General features: G+C 35.7%; 1 protein-coding gene across 2 annotated transcripts in view; it reads left to right on the top strand.

Moving 5' to 3' along the window:
• The window catches only part of MASTL (microtubule associated serine/threonine kinase like), a 35,105-nt gene that overhangs the window by 1,484 nt on the left and 12,317 nt on the right, over positions 1-21,304 (top strand). For both annotated transcript variants that reach the window (XM_060659102.3, XM_060659101.3), the window contains exons 2-7: positions 1,541-1,678; positions 9,393-9,532; positions 10,261-10,349; positions 15,619-15,725; positions 16,146-16,296; positions 19,044-19,216. In XM_060659102.3, coding sequence (XP_060515085.3) covers positions 1,541-1,678; positions 9,393-9,532; positions 10,261-10,349; positions 15,619-15,725; positions 16,146-16,296; positions 19,044-19,216 — 798 coding nt within the window. The remainder of the gene's footprint in view (positions 1-1,540; positions 1,679-9,392; positions 9,533-10,260; positions 10,350-15,618; positions 15,726-16,145; positions 16,297-19,043; positions 19,217-21,304) is intronic.

Below are 21,304 nucleotides of genomic sequence, written 5' to 3'. Positions count from 1 at the left end.
AACCACCAATCTATTTTCTGTCTCTGCAGGTTTGCCCTTTCTCCACATTGCATGTAAATGGAATCATACAATGCATGCTCTTTTACATCTGTTTTGTTTTTTGTGTGTGTTTTGTTTTGTTTTGTTTTGTTTTGTTTTGTTTTGTTTTACCTGACAGTGTTTTTGAGATTCATCAGGCCTTCATTTCCAGGAATAGGCCCCTAACTGGAATCGCTATTTTTTCATCCATTCCTTAGGCTGTGACATGCAACCTAACAAACTCCTTAGAAAAGCAATCATGGTCCAAGTTCTGGCCCTAAACATCAACTGTAACTTCCACAAATCCTATGTTCTAGCCACTCCAGACAATTGACTAGTCCGTGAATGCTGTGTAGTGCTGTGCTTCTGAACTTACGTTTGTGCTGGTTCCTCCTTAAGTGCTTTTCTTCCACCCTTCTCTGCTCATCTCCACCTGTGTTATTTATGTATTAAGATTCATCTTAGCCCCTCTTCAAACCTTCCCTGACCTCTCAGACACACCCCATTGAATTTAATTCTTCCTTGCTTCATATGTTGCTTTTCCTTCTGCTGTACTTGCTGATCAGTCATTATCACTTATTAAAATGAAAACATCAATTCATTTTTTCGATATTTGTTGAGTGTCCCCTTTGTGTGTAGGATCTAGGGTACAGTGGTGAACAAAACAAACATGCCCTCACAGAGCTTCCAATCTAGTGGAGTCATAGGTGAAATCATTTTACAGACTGGCTTTGCCAATTTCCTTGTTTTCTTATGGAAAGGTTATAAGGCTGGAATTGATAGTGTATTAATAATTTTGTTAAATATTCTAATGAATCTTTGGAAGAAATATGACTTTTAATCATCCTGAGAATTGATCTCAGTGTTGCTGACTATTCAGGTTAGTGCTCCAATTTTAATGTAGATTATATCATAGTTTTGCTTCCACACCAATTACCTTGAAACTTGAAAAGAGTAATTTGTTATTTTCTGTAAGACAACATTTGAGACTATTAACTTTCAGTAGTTCTAACCATTCTTAAGATTTTTTTTTCCTAGGGAAACAAACTTCCTATGTTCTTCCTCTTTCTAATTCCCATCCATCAAAGAATCAGAAGTTAAAAAAATTTACTAGCTGCTAATTCTCTGTGCGTAGGTTCCTGATTATGGAGGCTTATTAGGAGGAAGATCACTATCCTTTGACTTTGTTAAAAGAACAGTAGAATGGAACTTTTTTTCTACTAATATGCAGGGCACTAAGGGAACATTTGTTTACTTCTTTTTCCTTCTCAAAAAGGATGTGATACTTTTGCCACGTGATGCCAAAATAAGCAGTTCTCTTGAAAAAAGGTTTGATTTGTTTTCACCATATTTGCTGTTTTTCTGACAGTTTCCTGATGGCAATGTGGAGTACAAATGACATCTGTGTTTTCTCTTCATCTTTTTCTTTCATCTGGTTGTTTTCACAAAAGGCAACTCTGAAACTTGAGAACACTTTGTAATAAAAGATAAAATGAATGTGTTATCATGTTGTCTACCATAGGTTGTCAAAAAAGCAGACATGATCAACAAAAATATGACACATCAGGTGCAAGCCGAGAGGGACGCACTAGCACTAAGCAAAAGTCCTTTCATTGTCCATTTGTACTATTCACTACAGTCAGCAAATAATGTCTACTTGGTGAGTAATTTTCCATTTTTTTCTTCATTTAGCAATCACTGAATTCAGTGACTCAAGAAGAATACAGTCTCTGAGTTTAGAGCACTTGCGTTTGAATTCCAACTTTTGCACTTTCTAGCTTTATGACTTTGACCAAGTACCCTTACCTGTTGTTTGAACCAGGGTTCACCAGAGAAAAAGAATAGGGTGTATGTGGTGTGTGTAGAGGGTGGGGATTTAAGGAATTGTTCTTTGTGATTGTTGGGGCTTTCAAGTTTGAAATCTGCTGGGTAGGCCAGCAGGCAGTAGACCTGAAGAGTTGGTGTTACAACTCAGATCCAAAAAGCAGTGTAGAAGCATAATTCCTTTTTCTTGGGGTGGGTAGGGTAGAGGTGGGAGGCATGGAGGACAGTCTTTTTTCTTTTAAGGACTTCAACTGACTGGATTGGTCCCACCGAGAATATGGAGGGTCATCAGCTTTAACTCAAAGTCCACCTAGATGTTTATATCATCTAACACACCTTCATAGCAACATTTAGGTTCATGTTTCACCAAATCTCTGAGTACCATGGCTTAGCCAAAATGACACATAAAATTAACTTCCACACCTCAGTTTCCTCACCTGCAAAATGGAGATAATAATAGTACTTACTTCAGAGGTTACTGTGACATTTTAATAGGTTAATATAAAGCATGTAGAACAGTGCCTGGCACATGGTGCTAAAAATATTTGGCAAGTAAAGGACATATAATGGGAATACTATACAAAGTTTGGTATGTAATAAAGAAAGATTTGGGGAGGTGGTGGATATTGGGTGTGTGGACTTTGACAATTGCTTGCTTTTCATTTCTAAGGAAGAATTTGAGGGGGCAGGAATTGGTGAGGATATCTTGACTACATATTTTAGAGATTCTTTTGATTTCTGAGATGATCTATGGATTAAATGGTGACTCCAATAGCTTCTGTTTGGTATGCACAAATGGTTTTCCATGAATGAATGGGTCTTAGGATGTAGATTTTAGACACCAGATTCATAGTTTACCAATGGAATGCTGATTTCTTTCATAATTTGATTGCCTTCAGTAGTGGAAACCCTTTCTCCTCGATATGCTGAAGCCCTCTGTGGAACTTAATTGTGCCACACTTCAACATTTTTCTATGTCAAAAACTTGAAGGGTGCCTGGGTGGCTCAGTCAGTTAAGATTAAGATCTTGGCTCAGGTCATGATCTCACTGATCGTGAGATCTGACAGCATGGAACCTACTTGGGATTCTGTCTCTCCCTCCCTCTCTGCCCCTCCCCTGCTTGCACGTGTGTGAGTACACATACATTCCCTCTCTCAAAATAAATAAACTTAAAAAAAATTATAAAAGTTTGAGTCTGAACAGAACTCTCATGTGGAAGAACATGATATTCAACTTCGAGTTGTAGACCTGAATGTTCAGGAAAGGTTATAAACACAGTCAAATCTGAAACTCTTTTGGTACCTGATGGTTAAATCCATTTCTAGTCTTTCAGTAAATCTGTGAGTATATTTAGACTGACATTAAATGTGGTTACAGGGACGCCTCAGTGGCTCAGTCTGTTAAGCATCTGACTCTTGATTTCACCTCAGGTTGTGATCTCATGGTTCATGATCTCATGCTTTTGTCTTGTTCCTTGTATTACACACTCAGTAAACCATCCTTAATGGTTAGATATATAAATGTAAGACAATATGAGAAAATCTAGACGGTGGAAATATCCTTTGCCCTGAGGGCGCAGAACCTGCTCAGGATTCTCTCCCTTTCTGCCTGCTCACACTTTTTCTCTCATTTTTTTTTTTTTTTTTTTTTTTTTAATGTGGTTACACAGATTTAATGGGAAGGCCAGAAAATTTTGGAAAGTAAAAAGTTTTTCTAGGACAGTGGTGAGCACCTTTTCTGCATTGGGACTAATTTAGGATGGGTAAAAAGATTTTTAGGGGTGCCTGGGTGGCTCAGTCGGTTAAGCGTCCAACTTTGGCTCAGGTCATGATCTCCCGATTCATGGGTTCGAGCCCCGCGTTGGGCTCTGTGCTGACAGCTTAGAGCCTGGAGCCTGCTTCAGATTCTGTGTGTGTGTGTGTGTCTCTCTCTCTCTCTGCCCCTCCCCAACTTGCACTGTCTCTCTCAAAAATAAATAAACATAAATAAATAAATGTTTTTTGTACAGTTTAAATAAGCACATGAAATGTGATCATATTGTAAGTACTGTTCTACTTATTTTTTTTCCACTTACTGGTGACCTCATCCTTTTTTTTTTTTTTTAAGTAAGTTTTATTTATTTATTTTTTTGAGGGAGAGAGAAAGAAAGTACACTCGTGCAAGTGGAGGAGGGACAGAGAGAGAGAGAGAATCTTCACTTGATCTTAGCCAAAAGGCCGAGAAGTGATAGAGAATCTTAAGCCAGCTCCACGGACCTGCAGGCTCAATCCCACGACCAGACTGTGAGATCATAACCTTAGCTGAAACTAAGAGTTGGATGCTCAACCAACTGAGCCCCCTAGGTGCACCAGACCTCATCCTTTTTAATGGCTACACAGAATTCCATAGATTTATTTAGGAATTACATAATTTTTATAACAAATATCCTATTGATGAGTTGCTTTGGGTTTTTTTACTGTTCTAAAAAACACTCCAATGAATACCTTAGCATGAATTGCAGTTCCTGTTGTAATGACCTTCTCTGTGAGAAGCTGTGAAGTTGGATTTTGGAGAAAAGATATAAATTTGTATTGGAATTCACCCTAAATCAGTATTAAAGACAGCCCCTCTGGAGACACCTTTGCTCTGAGAAAGCCAGAGATATGGGTCTAATTTATAGGATAATTCACTGAGTCAAAAAAAATATATAGAGTATCAGTAAGAAGGTGAAAAATACTGTAAGAATAATTGACTTTTGGGGCACCTGGGTGGCTCAGTCAGTTAGGCCTCCAACTTCAGCTCAGGTCATGATCTGTCAGTCTGTCAGTTCAAGCCCCACGTTGGGCTCTGTGCTGACAGCTCAGAGCCTGGAGCCTGCTTTGGATTCTGTGTCTCCCTCTCTGTCTGTCCTTCCACCACTCACACTCTGTCTGTTTCTGTCTCTCTCTCTCTGTCTCGCAAAAATAAGCATTAAATTAAAAAAAAAAAAAAAAGAGTAATTGACTTTACATCTTTTACGTCTGTGGTGAGCCAAATCTGGTCCACTGTTTCTATACAGCCTGTGAGCTGAGAATAGTTTTTGCATTTTTAGAATGTTGAAAAAAATCAAAGGAAGAATAATATTTTGTGATATATGAAAATTATATGAAATTTGAATTTTGATGAATAAATACATTTTATTGGAATACAACTACATCCTTTTGTTTACTTATTATCTATGGCTGCTCTTTTGCAACAACAGAAGAGTGAGGTAGTTGCCACATAGAACCACACATGGCTCACAAAGCCTAAAATACTTACTATCTGGCTCTTTACAGAAAAAGAAGGAAACACTGATGTATTCCATTCACAAAGACAATAGGGGACTAACTGTTTAATCAGACACTGCTTATGAAACAGTATGTGGTAAGACCTTACAGAGCATCAGGAAAAATTAAAAGATTAAAAACAATATCCTATTAGTTTCAGGTGTAAATCATAGCGAGTCCATATTTTCATACATTACAAAATGATCCCCACAATAAGTCTAGTTACCATTGGTCACCAAATTTAATTGCAATGTCATTGAGTATATTTCCTGTGCTGTACTTTTATCCCCATGACTTATGTATTTTAAAACATTTTTGTAGAAAGAGAAAAATATATCATGAGTTCATGCTTCAATTTCCAATTCAATGGAAAATTATAGAATTTTTACTCAACATCTTTGAAAAATATATAACATGTAAAAATATTTTGAAAAAAAATATGTATTCTTTTACCCTGACTGTGCAGGTTCCTAACAACATTAACATAATTATTCATTTGCTTTAACTTACAACATTATGTATATCTGGTATTTTCAAAATAACAATACCAATATTGTTTTACTAACACTAAAGCAACTGGATTTAATTTAGGATTTTTTTGCAGTTCTTTTTCCCCTTGGGATATACTATCATAATTCTGGGGGTGGCTCAGTTGGTTAGGTGTCCATCCGACTCTTGATTTTGACTCAGGTCATGATCTCATGGTTGGTAAGATGGAGCCCCACATTGGGCTCTGCACTGACATTGCAGAGCCGGCTTATGATTCTTTCCTCGCTCTCTCTGCCCCTCTCCCCACCCCCTCTCTCTGTCTCTCTCTCTCTGTCTCTCTCTCTCTCTCTCTCAAATACATAAATAAACTTTAAAAAAACATTTTTTTTTTTTGAAAGAGAGCAAGAGCAGGGGAGGGGCACAGAGAGGAAGACACAGAATCTGAGGCAAGCTCTGGGCTCCGAGCTATCAGCACAGAGCCTGACTTGGAGCTCAAACTCACAAACTGTGATTCATGACCTGAGCCAAAGTCAGAAGCCTAACTGACTGAGCTACCCAGGCACCCCAATAAACTTTTTTTTAATTCTGTTTTTTGGGGGCACCTGGGTGGCTCAGTTGGTTAAGCGTCCAACTTCAGCTCAGGTCATGATCTCACTGTTGTGAGTTCAAGCCCTGCATCGGGCCCTGTGCTGACAGCTCAGAGCCTGGAGCCTGCTTCAGATTCTGTGTCTCCCTCTCTCTCTGCCCCACCCCTGCTGGCGCTCTGTCTCTCAAAAATAAAAATAAACATAAAAAAAATTATAATTTCCTGCAGTTGTAAAAAATAATAATGATAAAAAATAAAATTCTGTTTTTTGAAGTTACTTGAAATAATTTTCTGAACAGTTATGAAACATGACATAGTGCTAGAGTCACTTGTTCCCCTTTCGTATCATAGATTTCTACTTAAAAAAGTGAATCCATAAAAGTACTAGAAGAAAACTTTTATAATCATAAGTTGGTGTAGGTCTTACTAAGTACAAAGTAAAACATTTTTATACAAAATACCATTTACATAGTCGAATAACAAGTTTGGAGAAAATATTGTTCAAAAGACACACAAAGGTAAAAATAAAAATCAAAAAAAAATAAAATTTTGAATTGATTAAAAGAAAAAAAGACACACAAAGGGCTAATTTTACTACTGTGTAACAGGTTTTACACATCAATAAGAAATAATTAAATACCCAATGGAAAAATGGGCACAGAAGTGATTCACAGAAGATACATAAAAGACCAAAAATTGTGTAAAGGTCCTATATCTCCCTAACGGTAAATAAAGTGAATGTTTAAACAAGTCCATTTTTTTAGATTGACAAAGATAAAAAGGATCAATAACAATCGATGAGAATGTAAGAAAATAAACACTCATGAACTCAAATACAGGATCTATTTACTTATTTTTCTACTACTGTAAACTACTTTAAACTCTTTCACTGGCAGAGACATTTTATTCATGCTTATATTCCCAGTGCTAGCACAGTGTATAACACAGATTTTGTGCTTAGTAAATGTTTTAATGATTGATATCACCAACAAACATTGACTAGTCTCTACCAGGGAAATTACTGGCCTAAAAGGGAACGAAAGGACTTTGTTTTATTAAGTTCTTAGTAGGCAGTATCTTATACCTTAAAACGATACAAATTTTTGAGAGTAATGACTAGTGCATGTGGAAGGAATAGTATTGCAACCACATAGCAATAGTGGATTCAGACAAGAATCACCTATAGTCACATGATGCTAAAATCAGTGCTTGAAAATTTGTTGGGAAACAGGTTATTTGCATACTCTCAAAGTATTTCCTCCATTACTTATTAATGAGCAAGGGATAAAAAAGTGCTTCTTCAGTGGAGAAATCTGGAAGTTACCACCTTAACTAAGTGATCAAGGTCAACATCACCAGTAATGGAACATGCTGACATTAGGTGTCCCATCTGGTGAGAGTCTCTAGGAAAGAGTCAACATCTTATTTAGTTGGCTTATTTAGTATTCCTGCCAAAAATACATAGCCTGAATTAAATCGTGAGGAAATAATCAGATGTCAGGAAAGACTACCCCCCTCAAAAAAGGCAAAGGACTGTCCCAGATTAAAGGAGACTAAAGAGACATGACAACTAAATCCATGCATGGGCAGCAGGATGAGGGGAAGTGCTATCTGGGATGTTTATTTAGATACTCAGAGAAATTTGAATATGGACTATAGATTAGATAATACATTATAGTAGTGTTAAGCTCCTTGAATTTTATTATGCTGTAGTTGTGTAAGAATATCCTTGTTAGATACATGATGAAGAATTTTGTATCGTGACCTCTTCAACTGTATTCTCCAATTATTTAGCAAAAGCTTTAAAGCTATAAATATCAGTTGTTAATGTTGCCATGTTTTTAAAAAAGTTTTAATCTTTATTTTTTTATTTTGAGAGAGAGACACTGTGAGCAGTGGAGGTGCAGAGAGAGAGGGAGGAAGAATCCCAAGCAGGCTCCATGCTGCCAGTGCAGAGCCTGATGTGGGGCTCGAATTCACAAACCATGAGATCATGACCTGAGCTGAAATCAGGAGTCAGACACTTAACTGACTGAGCCACCCAGGCACATCACCATATTTTTAAATTAATTTCTTTAGTCTGAATAGAAATACATGCATTTAAGATATTTGTATCAGGGCGCCTGGGTGGCTGAGTCAGTTGAGCGTCCGAGGCTCAGGTCATGATCTCACAGTTCGTGAGTTCGAGTCCCGCATCGGGCTCTGTGCTGACTGCTCAGAGCCTGGAGCCTGCTTCAGATTCTCTGTCTCCCTCTCTCTGCCCCTTCCCTGCTCATGCTCTGTCTCTCAAAGATGAATAAAGGTTAAAAAAAAAAAAAGATATTTGTGTCGATAATGTTAATAATCCTATTATTTTATTATGTAACATAATAACATAACATGTTTGTTAATTATTAACAAAGGTTTATTTTATATTCATATATGAGGAGAGGAAGAAAGCAAATGTGGCAAAATGCTCACAATAGGTAAATCTAGATAAAGAGTATATGGGACTGTCCTTATACCTTTTGTATAAGTCTGAATTTTTATTTAGATTAAACATTTTAATTTAAATTAAAAAAATTATATGGCAACATGAGCAAACTTGGTATTAATGTATACTGAGTGATATCAAGAACATGTGTCTGTGCTGGGGTGCCTGAGTGGCTCAGTCAGTTAAGCATCTGACTTTTGATTTCGGCTCAGGTCATGATCTCATGGTTCATGAGTTCAAGCCCCCCCCACTGGGGCTGAGCCTGAGACTCTGTCAGTGCAGGGCCTGCTTGGTATTCTTTCTCCCTCTCTCTGCTTTTCCCCTGCTTGCACTCTCCCTCCCCGCTCTCTTCCAAAATAAATTTTAAGAAAATGTGTCTGGGGGCTCTTGGGTGGCTCAGTTGGTTAAGCGGCCCACTTCAGCTCAGGTCATGATCTCTTGGTGCGTGAGTTCAAGCCCCGCGTCAGGCTCTGCGCTGACACCTCAGAGCCCGGAGCCTGCTTTAGATTCTGTGTTTCCCTCTCTCTCTCTGCCCTTTCCGCTCATGCTGTGTTTCTCTGTCTCTCTAAAAGTGAATAAAAATGTTAAAAATTTTTTTTTAAATGTGTCTGTTATAGAACCATGCTAAAAATACATAACTGTAACACTCAAATAACATTTTTAAAGTTAATCATATTGTTTGTATTTTGTAATATTTATATTCCTTTTTGATAGGTAATGGAATATCTTATTGGTGGAGATGTCAAGTCTCTCTTACATATATATGGTTATTTTGATGAAGAGATGGCTGTCAAATATATTTCTGAAGTAGCCTTGGCTCTAGACTATCTTCACAGACATGGAATCATCCACAGGTAGAGACTGTTGTACAAACTATTACTTAAAAGCACAAGTAATCAAATTATGTATTAAATATTTGAGTCTGAAATATTTGCATAATCATTTGCCTATGTATCTGGGTTATCTAAAGTTTGGTAGATAACCCAGGTAAACATATTGTGTATGTTTAGAAGCTCCATCAACTCTTCTTTCATCTCCCCTCCCTTTGTTTTTTTTAATATGTTGCTTTGAGCATCAGTATGCCATTTTGCTGTGAAGAATACTGAATCTTTTTTCTACTCCTTTATTGTCACACAGAAGTGCTATATTTTATAATTCAAGCTGACTTACAGTGTTTTGCTCTGTGCACGGTCATGTTCTAAAATGTCATGTTCTAAGTGGCTCTCCTCTATTAAGGCTTAATCTTACCCTCCTTGAGAGAGGTAAATATGATTTTGACTTGGCCTGAAGTTTATTTTATCTAATGAAGTTTATTTGTTTTAATGGAAAAATCTAATGAATAATGCCAAAGCTAATAAAGCATTGCATCAGTTAACTTTCTCATAGGTTCAAATATACAAAAGATCATTTACTTTTGAGAGTTGTTTCCCACATTTTCAAAGCCAGCAATAAGTGCCTTGTTTTAGAGAAAATATATAGGGTTTGAATCTTCTCTGTAACTTTCTGGCTTTTTCCCCTGCTAATTCTAACATCAACACTAGCTCTTTTTTAGTTATCTGATATTTGTCTTTTGTATATCCAGGGATTTGAAACCAGACAATATGCTTATTTCTAATGAAGGTCATATTAAGCTAACAGATTTTGGCCTTTCCAAAGTTACTTTGAATAGAGGTAAGAAAAATAGGAGGTAAGTATGTTTTTAAAAATCCAACAAATTTTGCGCACTACATGTTATTAACTTACACTGTTTTATTAGCTTATAATGACTAAAATTTGATTATTATTTGTTTCAAAAAAGACTAGAAAGGTATATTGGTATTTCCTTTCTATGAAAGATGAAAAATGGTAATAATTATTCCTAAATCCTTAAGGGCCCTCAAAGATCTTTGGATCTTCAAAGAAGAACTCACCATTTCTGTTCTTCTGACATTTTGTCTCTACTGAAACTAGTTTGACCAATTAAACATCAGTTGAGTGATTAGAATGAAGTAATACCTACAGAACTTACTCACACGGACAGGACCACCTTGATAAACTAGGGGCAAAGAAACTACACACAAGATTCACACGCACAAACACACACATTTTTATGGGAGTATGTTAATTTCACTACTAGTAATGAAAGAAAAGCTAACTTAAAAAATAACAAATGAATCATTTCACACTATTAAGCTAGGCAAAAAAAAAAAAAAAAAAAAAAAAAAGAGAGAGAGAGAGAGAGAGAACTGAAGATCCAGAATTAATGAGACTGTAAAAGCACAGTTACACATTGTAATTAGCACAGTGCTTTCCAACGTATGTCTAACAATGTGTTTTAAGAAACAAGTTTTCATTCTTTCTGACCTAGTGACTGGTTATGTCTTGGAATTTATTCTTTTTTTTTTTTTTTTTTAATGTTTATTTATTTTGAGAGAGTACACATGTGCAGGAGAGGGGCAGAGAAAGAGGGAGACAGAGAATCCCAAGCAGGCTCCACGCAGTCAGTGCAGAGCCCAATGCAGGGCTCAACCTCACAGCTCTGAGATGATTACCTGAGCCAAAATTAAGAGTTGGATGCTCAGCTACCCAGGTGCCCCGTCTTGGAATTTATTCTGAGGAAATGGTTCTAGAGAACAAAATAATATGAACATAACTTTGTAGCAGCATTGTTTCTAAAAGAGAGAAACTAGAAAAAGTGTTAGATGAACATAAGAGAAGGGAAGCAAAAATAATATAAAAACAGGAAGGGGGACAAAACATAAGAGACTCTTTTTATATAGAGAACAAACAGAGTTGCTGCAAGGGGTTGTGGGCGGGGAGATGGGCTAAATGGGTAAGGGGCATTAAGGGATCTACTCCTGAAATCATTGTTGCACTATATGTTAACTAACTTGGATGTAAATCAAAAAAATTAATTAATTAATTAATTAATTAAAAAGTCTAAAAAAACGTATGGATACTTGAGAGTTTATTGACTTTGTAGCATATTGTATCATCTATTAAATTGGTAGCAGATAGAAATAAATGAACAGTAGGAAATTGGGCTTATAAATTATAAAGCATGAGATTATAATTATTTGAAATTAAATATAGATCTATAATTCTTTATCTAGGAGTAAAATTTCAAAAAGTTTTGAATACCTAAAGGTTTTTCAGCTGATAATAAAATTTGACCTGAACTGATGTGGGCTATTTATAGTTTTTATTAATCCAATTTCACATAACTACTCATACTCTTTATAACAGTAATAATAATATTCGAGTACCAGGCTGCTAGATGAGATGCCACTAAGGATGTTCCTAACTATACAGTATACTGGATATTTACCCAAAGAAACAAAAATACTAATTTGAAAAGATAATGTGCATCCTTATGTTGATTTCAGCAGTATTTACAATAGCCAAGATACAGAAGCAACCCACATGTATATCGAAAGATGAATGGATAAAGAAGATGAGGCGTGTGCACACACACACACTCACACACACACAGACACACACACACACACACAATGGAGTATTAACTTAGCCATAAAAAAGAATGAGGTCTTACCTTTTGTGACAACATGGATGAAACTAGGGGATGTTATGCTAAGTGAGATAAGTCAAACAGAAAGACCAGTAGATTCACTTATACACAGAATCTAAAAAACAAACCGAACCAAAAAAAGTGGAGTCAGACCCATTAATACAGAGAACAAACTGATGGTTTCTTGGTGGGGAGGGGCAAAAGGGCAAAATGGGTGAAAGAGAGATGGAAGGTACATGTTTCCAGTTACGGAATGAATAAGTCATGGGGATGGAAAGCATAGCATAAGGAATATAGTCAGTGCTTTCGTAATAGCACTGTGTGGTGACAGATGATAGCTACACTTGTGGTGAGTATCTCATAATGTGTAGAGTTGTTGAATCACTATGTTGTACACCTGAAACTAACATTGTGTGTCATACTTCAATTAAAAAAAAGCAAAAAAACCACTGTAATTTATCACATTACCTTTCTTTTTTTTTTTTCATTTTCTTCTTCCTTTTTTTTTTTTTTTTTTTTTTTCCTTATTTTTTGAGAGAGAGAGACAGCAAGAATCTTAAGGGGGATCTTAAGCAGGCTCCACACTCAGCACAGAGCCCAATGTGGGACTCAAACCCACAACCCTCGGGTCATGACCTGAGCTAAAACCAAGAGTCAGAGACTCAATTGATAGAGCCACTCAGGTACCCCTATCACATTACCTAAAATCTAAACATTTTTTAATTGTGAGGCAAATCTAGTTCCCTGGGTTTCAGATAAGATTTTGAGAAAAGTCACAAATTATAAAAATGTTGTGTTAAGTACTATAGCCATTTAATATTTTTTATTTTTTTCATGTCTCATGATTTATTTAAAATTTGGCTCCCATAGGGCACCTGGCTGGCTCAGTTTGTAAAGCATTGAACTCTTGATCTCAGTGTCATGAGTCCAATCCCCACATTGAGTGTAGAGCTTACATAAAAAATAAAAATTATAAAGATAAAATAAAATAAAATAAAATGGATCCCAAGTAATCCTACATTTGTATTAGCATAAATAGTAATACAACAAACATCTTTTAAGTATACAGATTCTGAATTTGGTTGTTGTTGGTGGTGGTTTTTTGGTTTGTTTGTTTTTTTTTTTTTTTTTTTTTTTTTTTGATAGTGGTAAAAAACATAAAACCATTTTGAAGTGTACAGTTGGGTAGTGTTAACCATGTTCACATTGCTCTGCACCAGATCTCTAGAAATTTTTTATCTTACAAAACTGAAGCATTATACCCCGTTTTCCTGTCCCCTCAGCCCTGGCAACCACAATTCTGTTTTCTGTATCTGTGAGTTTGATTACTTTAGATGCCTCATATAAGTAGAATCACAGAGCATTTGTCATTTGGTGACTGCCATATCACTTAGCATAATGTCCTCAAGGTTCATACTTGTTGCAGCATGTAGCAGAATTTCCTTCTTTTTAGAGACTGAATAACATTCCATTATACATATATATGCTATTTTTTTAAATCCATTCATGTGTCAGTAGACATTTAGGTTGCTTCTACCTCCTGGCTATTGTGAATGATGCAATGGACATGAGGATGTAAATATTGTAGGTCCCCTGCTCTCAATTCTTTTGTGTACTTACCTAGTAGTGGAATTCCTGTGTCACATAGTAATTCTATTTTTAATTTTTTGTGGCAACTCCTTTGTTTTTCATAGTGGCTGCACTATTTAACATACCTACCAGCAATGTACAAGGGTTCCAATTTCTCCACATCTTTGCCAACACTACTTACTTTCTGTTTTTGATACTAACCATCCTAATGGGTATGAGGTAATATTTCATCATAGTTTTGATTTGCATTTTCCATTGATTACTAATGTTGAGCCTCTTTTCATAATCATGTTGGCAATTTGTATATCTTCTTTGGAGAAATGTCTGTCCAAGTTCTTTATCCACTTTTTAATTAGGTAAGTATTGAATTTTATTATTGCTGTTGACTTATAGTTCTTTATATATTCTGTACATTAACCCCTTATCAGACAACTGGTTTGAAGATGTTTTCTCCCATTCTGTAGGTTCTTTTCATTCTTTTGACTATTTCCTTTGATGTGCGAAAGTGTTTAAGTTTGATATAGCCCCATTTGTCTATTTTTGCTTTTTGCCTGTGCTTTTGGAGTTATATCCAATAAATCACTGCCATAACATTTTTAACATTTAATTTATAAAATATTCTTCAAGATGTTTGTTGTTACCTGTTAGTCCTTATTGCTTCATCAGTGTGTAGAATCAATAAAATTTGTTAGGTTCAAACTTTCAGTTTACCTTTAAAAGTCTGATATCACAGGGGCGCCTGGGTGGTTCAGTCAGCTGGGCATCTGACTCTTGATTTCAACTCATGTCATGATATCAGCATCATGGATCAACCCCCGCATTGGACTCTGTGCTAAGCATGGAGCCTGCTTGAGATTCTCTCTCTCTCTCTCTCTCTCTCTCTCTCTCTCTCTCTCAAAAAAAAAAAAAAAAAAAAGTCTCATAGAAGAGTGCCTGTTGCCAGTTAGATAATACTCTTGTTTAGTGACTGAGTACTCCTTTTTTTTTTTATGTTTGTTTTTGAGAGAGAGAATGAGAATGAAGGGAGGGGCAGAGAGTGAGGGGGACAGAGGATCTGAAGCAGGCTCTGTGCTGACAGCAGAGAGCCCAATGCAGGGCTCGAACTTACCCCAAGCTGTGAGATCAAGACCTGAGCCAAAGTAGGATGTTTAACTGACTGAGCCACCCAGGCACCTCGGTGACTCCTAATTTGGGTGTACTATTCATTTCAGCGCAAGACTCTGTTCTATCAAATTGTAATGATTTCAAGCACTTGCTTTTTTTTTTTTTTTTTTTTTAGTGTTATATTTTTGAGAGAAAGAAAGTGAGCGGGTAGAGGGGCAGAGAGAAGGAGAGAGAATCCCAAGCAGGCTCTGAGTGTCATGGAGCCTGACCATAGGGCTCGATCTCAAAAATAGTGAGATCATGACCTGAGCTGAAATCAAAAGTCAATTGCTTAACCAACTGAGCCACCCAGGTGCCCCACTTTTTTTTTTTTTAATAAATATTTATCTCTTAAAATTTTGTATTTGACCCCCTTCATCCATTTCTGCTACCCCCTGCCCCTGCCTGTGGCATCCACCAATCTGTTCTCTGTATCTGTGAGCTTGGTTTTGTTTTGTTTTCTTAAGATTCCATATATAAGAGAGATCATACAGTATTAGTCTTTCTCTGTCTGCTTGGTTGTATATGTTTACAGCATGGTGGCTTCACTGGATATGTTCATCTTACTCAAGTTAATTTTATAGATAATGTTAATAATGTGGAAAGGGCAACAAAGTTCAGAAGAGATGATTATTGACTAGTAAGTCAGTGACATTGAAGTTTTTAAAGAATTTCATATACTTTCTTTTCCATACATAGATATCAATATGATGGATATCCTTACAACACCATCAATGGCTAAACCTAGACAAGATTATTCAAGAACCCCAGGACAGGTGTTATCTCTCATCAGCTCTTTGGGATTTGTAAGTACTTAATTAGAAAAAACTCATATAACATGCCCATTTAAAGTTTTAAATCTTTTTTTTTTAATAAATGATCAAAATAAATTTATTTCTTTTATTTTTTTAATGTTTATTATTGATTTCTGAGAGAGAGAGAGACAGAGCATGAGTGGGGGAGGGGCAGAGAGAGGGAGACACAGAATCCGAAGCAGGCTCCAGGCCCTGAACTGTTGGCACACAGACAGACGTGGGGCTGGAACTCATGTGCTATGAGATCATGACCTGAGCCGAAGTCAGATGCTGTACCAACTGAGCCACCCAGGTGCCCCTGATCAAAATAAATTTAATCTACTTAGGTGGTATAACAGTCTATGTATTTAGGTGGTGTTTTTGTGGAGATAAATCTTAGCATTTGTTTTTTTTTTTTTCTCTCTTTAATAGTACACACCAGTTGCAGAAAAAAACAAAGACTCTGCAAATATTCTTTCAACCCATGTATCTGAAACATCACAGCTTTCTCAAGGACTAATTTGTCCTATGTCTGTAGATCACAAGGATACTACTCCTTATTGTAGCAAACTACTAAACTCATGTGAGTATAAAAGAAAAGGTAATTTATTCCATTAAGTGTGTCTTTTGAGGAACAACATGTTTTTAAATTTTTTAATTTCCAATATGAGTTTGAAATGCAAATTCTTGAACAGGCTGGGGCATTCCTATATTTCCTCATGTTAATGCCATTTCTGATTGAATATATATATTCAATCTATAGATTGAATATATATATTCAATCTATATTCAATCTATAGATTGAATATATCTGATTGAATATATATTGAATTCATATATATGAATATATGAATATATGAATATATGAATTCATATATATGAATCATATATATGAATATATATGATTGAATATATCTGATTGAATATATATATATGACAGATTGTCATATATATATATAAATATATATATAAATATATATATAAATATGTATATATATAAATATATATATATATTTATATATATATATATATTTTTTTTTTTAAATGAAGATTTTAAGTAATCTCTACACCCAACATAGGGCTGGAACTTAACACTGAGATCAAGAGTCACATGCTCTACTGACTGAGCCAGCCAGGTGCCCCTATTGCAGATCTTTAAGTCAACAGGATAAATTATCTAGCTAACGAGATATTCATCAATTAGCATAGTATTAGAATGATTTTCAGGTAAATTTCACTGTACTGGGTCATTGGAAATCTTACATAAACAAGATGTAGTACCTGTAATATTGTGTGTCTTTATAAAATGATTTTCAAAAGATTTTGAAATAAAATAGTTGAAGCAAAGATAACATTTTTTCATTAGCACACAATAAAAAGTAGTAGAGGAAGAGAATGGGGCATTTTATTGCACTTAACTTTACCTTCTATAACTTAGCAACACTGGATGTTTTAGTTCTCTGCACTCATGTTCTTCATCTTGGGAATACATGTTTTCATGGATGTTGCCTCATTTTGAATTTGGTCCTCAAATCTTTACATATCTAGGATATCTCACTTAAAAATGACAAAGCTAATGTTTGAAAATGTTTAATTACACACTAGTAAGTGGGCTAGCCAAGTCCTGATTGCAAACACAATTTTCTGTCCACTGACCCTTTCTTCCAAATTCATGGAATCTTGTTTCTTCTGTCAAAATCACTTCTGAGGAAATCAAAATGGCTGAAAATATATATTTATAGCTTTGATAAGCACGAAACTACTAAAATACAGAATATGCCAATGTTACTATAGCCTTATTTTGAAGTGAAAATAATTGCTTTTCCCTTAGTCGTTTCTTACTCTAGTCAGAACTAGATCGGGGCAAGGCACCGTGCTGGTCACTGAGTGGATATCAAGATGAGTAAGAGAATTCCTTGCCTCAAAAGAACTTGTAAGTTTGGTTGATTATAGATACAAAGGGATAACAATAGCAATCCTATAAAATAAAATCCGTAAGAAGGATACTGTGATGCAACACAGAAAGTGTTAAGTGCTAACCGGAAAAATCAGGAATGGGTTTTCAATAAAGATATAGCAATAGCTCCAAGTATATTGGAAAAGGGCATTTCAGATAGAGGCATGAGCAAAGGCACGGACACTTGGAAGTATTCCATCTTCAGATAATGGGGACTAAATGCGCTATGTGAGAATGAAGAAGCACATGCAATGGGAAAGGAAACTTAGCAGATAGATGGGAAGGACCAAGTATCATTACAGGGGACCTAGAATTTAAGCTGTAGAAACAGGGAGTCATCAAGAGTTCCAGAGAAAGGAATGGTCTGATCATATCAGTGATCCAGAAAGAACTCATTAGCAAATACACAGTATGCACTTGGCATTGGGGTAGACACAAATTCCCACATTTCTGAGGAAAGGCAGCTGAGCAGTTTAGTCAAATATCAAGGTCAGGGTCCAAGGAGTTTCAGGAGTTTCATTGAAGGGGTTTATGTACCAAAAATACAGTTGTTTTAGATGGACATTGAAATTCAACTTCTAGTTTTAAGGTGCCAAGATTTGTTAAATCAAAAAACTGTAAGAATTTACTTGTCATGTTCACCCTCTTTGGGAAAGAGAAAACAAGATGTGTGTGTGTGTGTGTGTGTGTGTGTGTGTGTGTGTGTGTACATGTATATATAATATATATCTTTTTATATACATAGAAAATCCGTGTATGCACATATAATAAAAGCGTAATTGCTTATCATGTCTCATTATAAATTAAGGAACCACAAATTTAGCATCATTATATAAATAAGGAGCACGTGTCATGTAGAGGATGCTGCTTTCTTGTACTGGTTTGCTGTCAGCTAGTTCACTGTTACTTGTTGTACCCAGTAGTATTAAAAGAAAATCCCTTATGGATGTGTGTAATTCATACTTGGAAGCACATAAACCTCATTTAATTAAATACAAATTGAACTGAGTAAATTTAGTCACATTCCAATCTTAAATCATACCTGGATATAGAACATCAGTAATGCTCTTTATCAAGAAGAGTTTCAAATTGGATAATGGATATTCAAAATGGATTTCCTCCTAATTACAACTTAATTCTTTTGTCCTGATTTTCACTTGTGAATATTGAGGAGTTTTTTTCCCCCTAAACATTGATTGGTACTTGTGTGCCAAAAAACACCTGAGCCATCCTTGTGGTTTGGATAATGTTTATACAAAAAGAGTTCTGGTGTGCCGTACTTAATACTCTGCCTAATTTTCTGAAAAGTTTCAAGTTCAGTGAGGAACTCAGAAAGCTGTGACATAAGATTCAATATTTTCTCTTCCCTGTAGGTCTTGAAACAGTTGCTGCCAATCCTGGGATGCCTGTGAAGTGCCTAACTTCCAGTCTCCTGCAATCCAGGAGAAGGCTGGCTACGTCAAGTGCCAGCAGCCAGTCTCACACCTTTGCGTCCAGTGTGGAGTCTGAGTGCCACAGCAGTCCCACATGGGAAAAGGATTGCCAGGTGAGAGTGCCATTTATCTGAACCCAAGCCAGTTTTGTACGTCCCATTGATGATAGAGATGCCTTACACTTTTTCATGTAAATTCTGTAAGGAAATGAAACTGTTACATGAACAGCAGTCAAAGTAGTCTTCATTTTCCTGTATATTCTTTCAAATTATTTTTAAATATTTCACTTCTCATTCAAGTGTGGAATTATTCATGATTAATAATATATAACAAGTTTGTAGGCAATTGATAGTAAATGTTTGGCTCATAGGCATCTAGATGGGCTTCTTTTTCTGTTTTAATTCCCTACCATGACTAGTTTGTTGCACTTTTTTTTTTTTTAAGTCTTATTTTAAAACTTATATTACTTCCTTCTACACTGTTTTCTGCCAATTTCTAATTAAGTGGAATGGTAACTCTTCTGGATCAGAAATAACTTTTAGACCACAAAGGTAATGCAGGTGTGCCTTTAAGAGTATTTATTTGGGTATTGAGGAGGGCACCTTTTGGGATGAGCACTGGGTGTTGTATGGAAACCAACTTGACAATAAATTTCATATATTGAAAAAAAAAGAGAGTATTTATTTTAGGGGCGCCTGGTTGGCTCAGTCTGCTGAGCATCTCACTCTTGATTTCAGCTCAGATCATGATCCCAGGGTCGTGGGATCAAGCCCCACATCTAGCTCCATACTGAGCATGGAACCTCTTAGAATTCTCTCTCTCCCTCTGCCCCTCTCCCCTGTTCGTGCTCTCTCTCTCTCTCTCTCTCTCAAAAAAAAAAAAAAAAAAGTATTTATTCTAAGGAGATTGTTTGCTAAGTGAATGGAGTCACTTAAAATTATTTTACTTCATGTATATATTTCTGTTCTTGCCTTTTTTAAGCCATTAAAGCCAATATATTAAAGCTGAGAGATACTAAAGTTTTAAATTATAATAAAGTATCCTTCATAGAGTACAGATGAAATAATGTTAGATTAGAATAATGATAATAAACAAAGACTAAACCTTCAATTTGAGTAAATAATTTAGATTGTATTTGTCCCTTATTCTCAGTAATATAGTTTTCTTCATTATTGGATATTTGTATTCTAGAAGTAAGGTCAAATTATTTTTCTCAATCTCCTCTTCTAGGCTGCTCTATAGGTAATATATGCTACAGGATAAACAGATTTCCATTCCTAATACTGTTAATTCACCTCTTCCTATTCAAGAAAGTATATTGTATAATATTTCAAACTATACACAGGTTTACCTTCTTCCTCCCACTTCTGCATACTTGGGGAATGCAGTGATTAGATTATAGCAGTCTTTCTCAAGTTATGAACAGAGAGGGGTATCTGAGCGGCTCAGTTGGTTAAGCATCTGATTCTTGATTTTGGCTTAGGTTGTGATCTCTCCAGTCATGAGATCTATCCCTGCATCAGGCTCTGCACTGGGCATGGAGCATGCTTGGGATTCCCTTTCTGCTTCTTACTCTGCCCCTAGCCCCCTTGATCGATCTCTCAAAAAAAAAAAAAAAAAAAAAAAAAAGTTATAAACAGAAGAGTGACCATGGACCACAAGGGAATCCTGATAAACCCTGTGCTAATCATTGGATGATCTTGCAGATCTATGAGTTGTAATTTAGGGATTTTTGTTATTTTTGTTCATGATCATGCACTCATTATTACTAAGTAAGTTAATAAAGTTTGATTTTCACATACCAAAAGCAGGCAGTACTTTTTACTAAAGATACACTGTAATTGAGTAATCTTGTAAAACTCCTGAATACCATGTACCAGTTTATAATATTTTGTACAAAGCTCTGATCATACAAGAGCACTTGCAGATAGTTGGAATTCAAACAGATTTTACGAAAAGTATTTTGTTATTAATGCAAGATCATTTCATCTTGTTGACAGTGAATTCTAATTCCTGTTATTTTGGGGTTTTAATTAGAAATTATTAGTTTAGCTTCATCTTTGTCAGCTTGGTTTTATTATACTTGTACAAAGTGATATATGTTTACATTAACAAAATCTTTGCCTATGATTTTCCATTAACTATATCTTAAGTCCTGTGCATTTTATAATTCAAAACAGAATCATCTATACCACTGTTGC

Source organism: Panthera onca, chromosome B4, assembly GCF_046562875.1.
Source record: "Panthera onca isolate mPanOnc1 chromosome B4, mPanOnc1 haplotype 2, whole genome shotgun sequence".
NCBI lineage: Eukaryota > Metazoa > Chordata > Mammalia > Carnivora > Felidae > Panthera > Panthera onca.
Note: the sequence above shows the minus strand (reverse complement) of the source record. Positions and strands in the feature narration are given on the sequence as shown.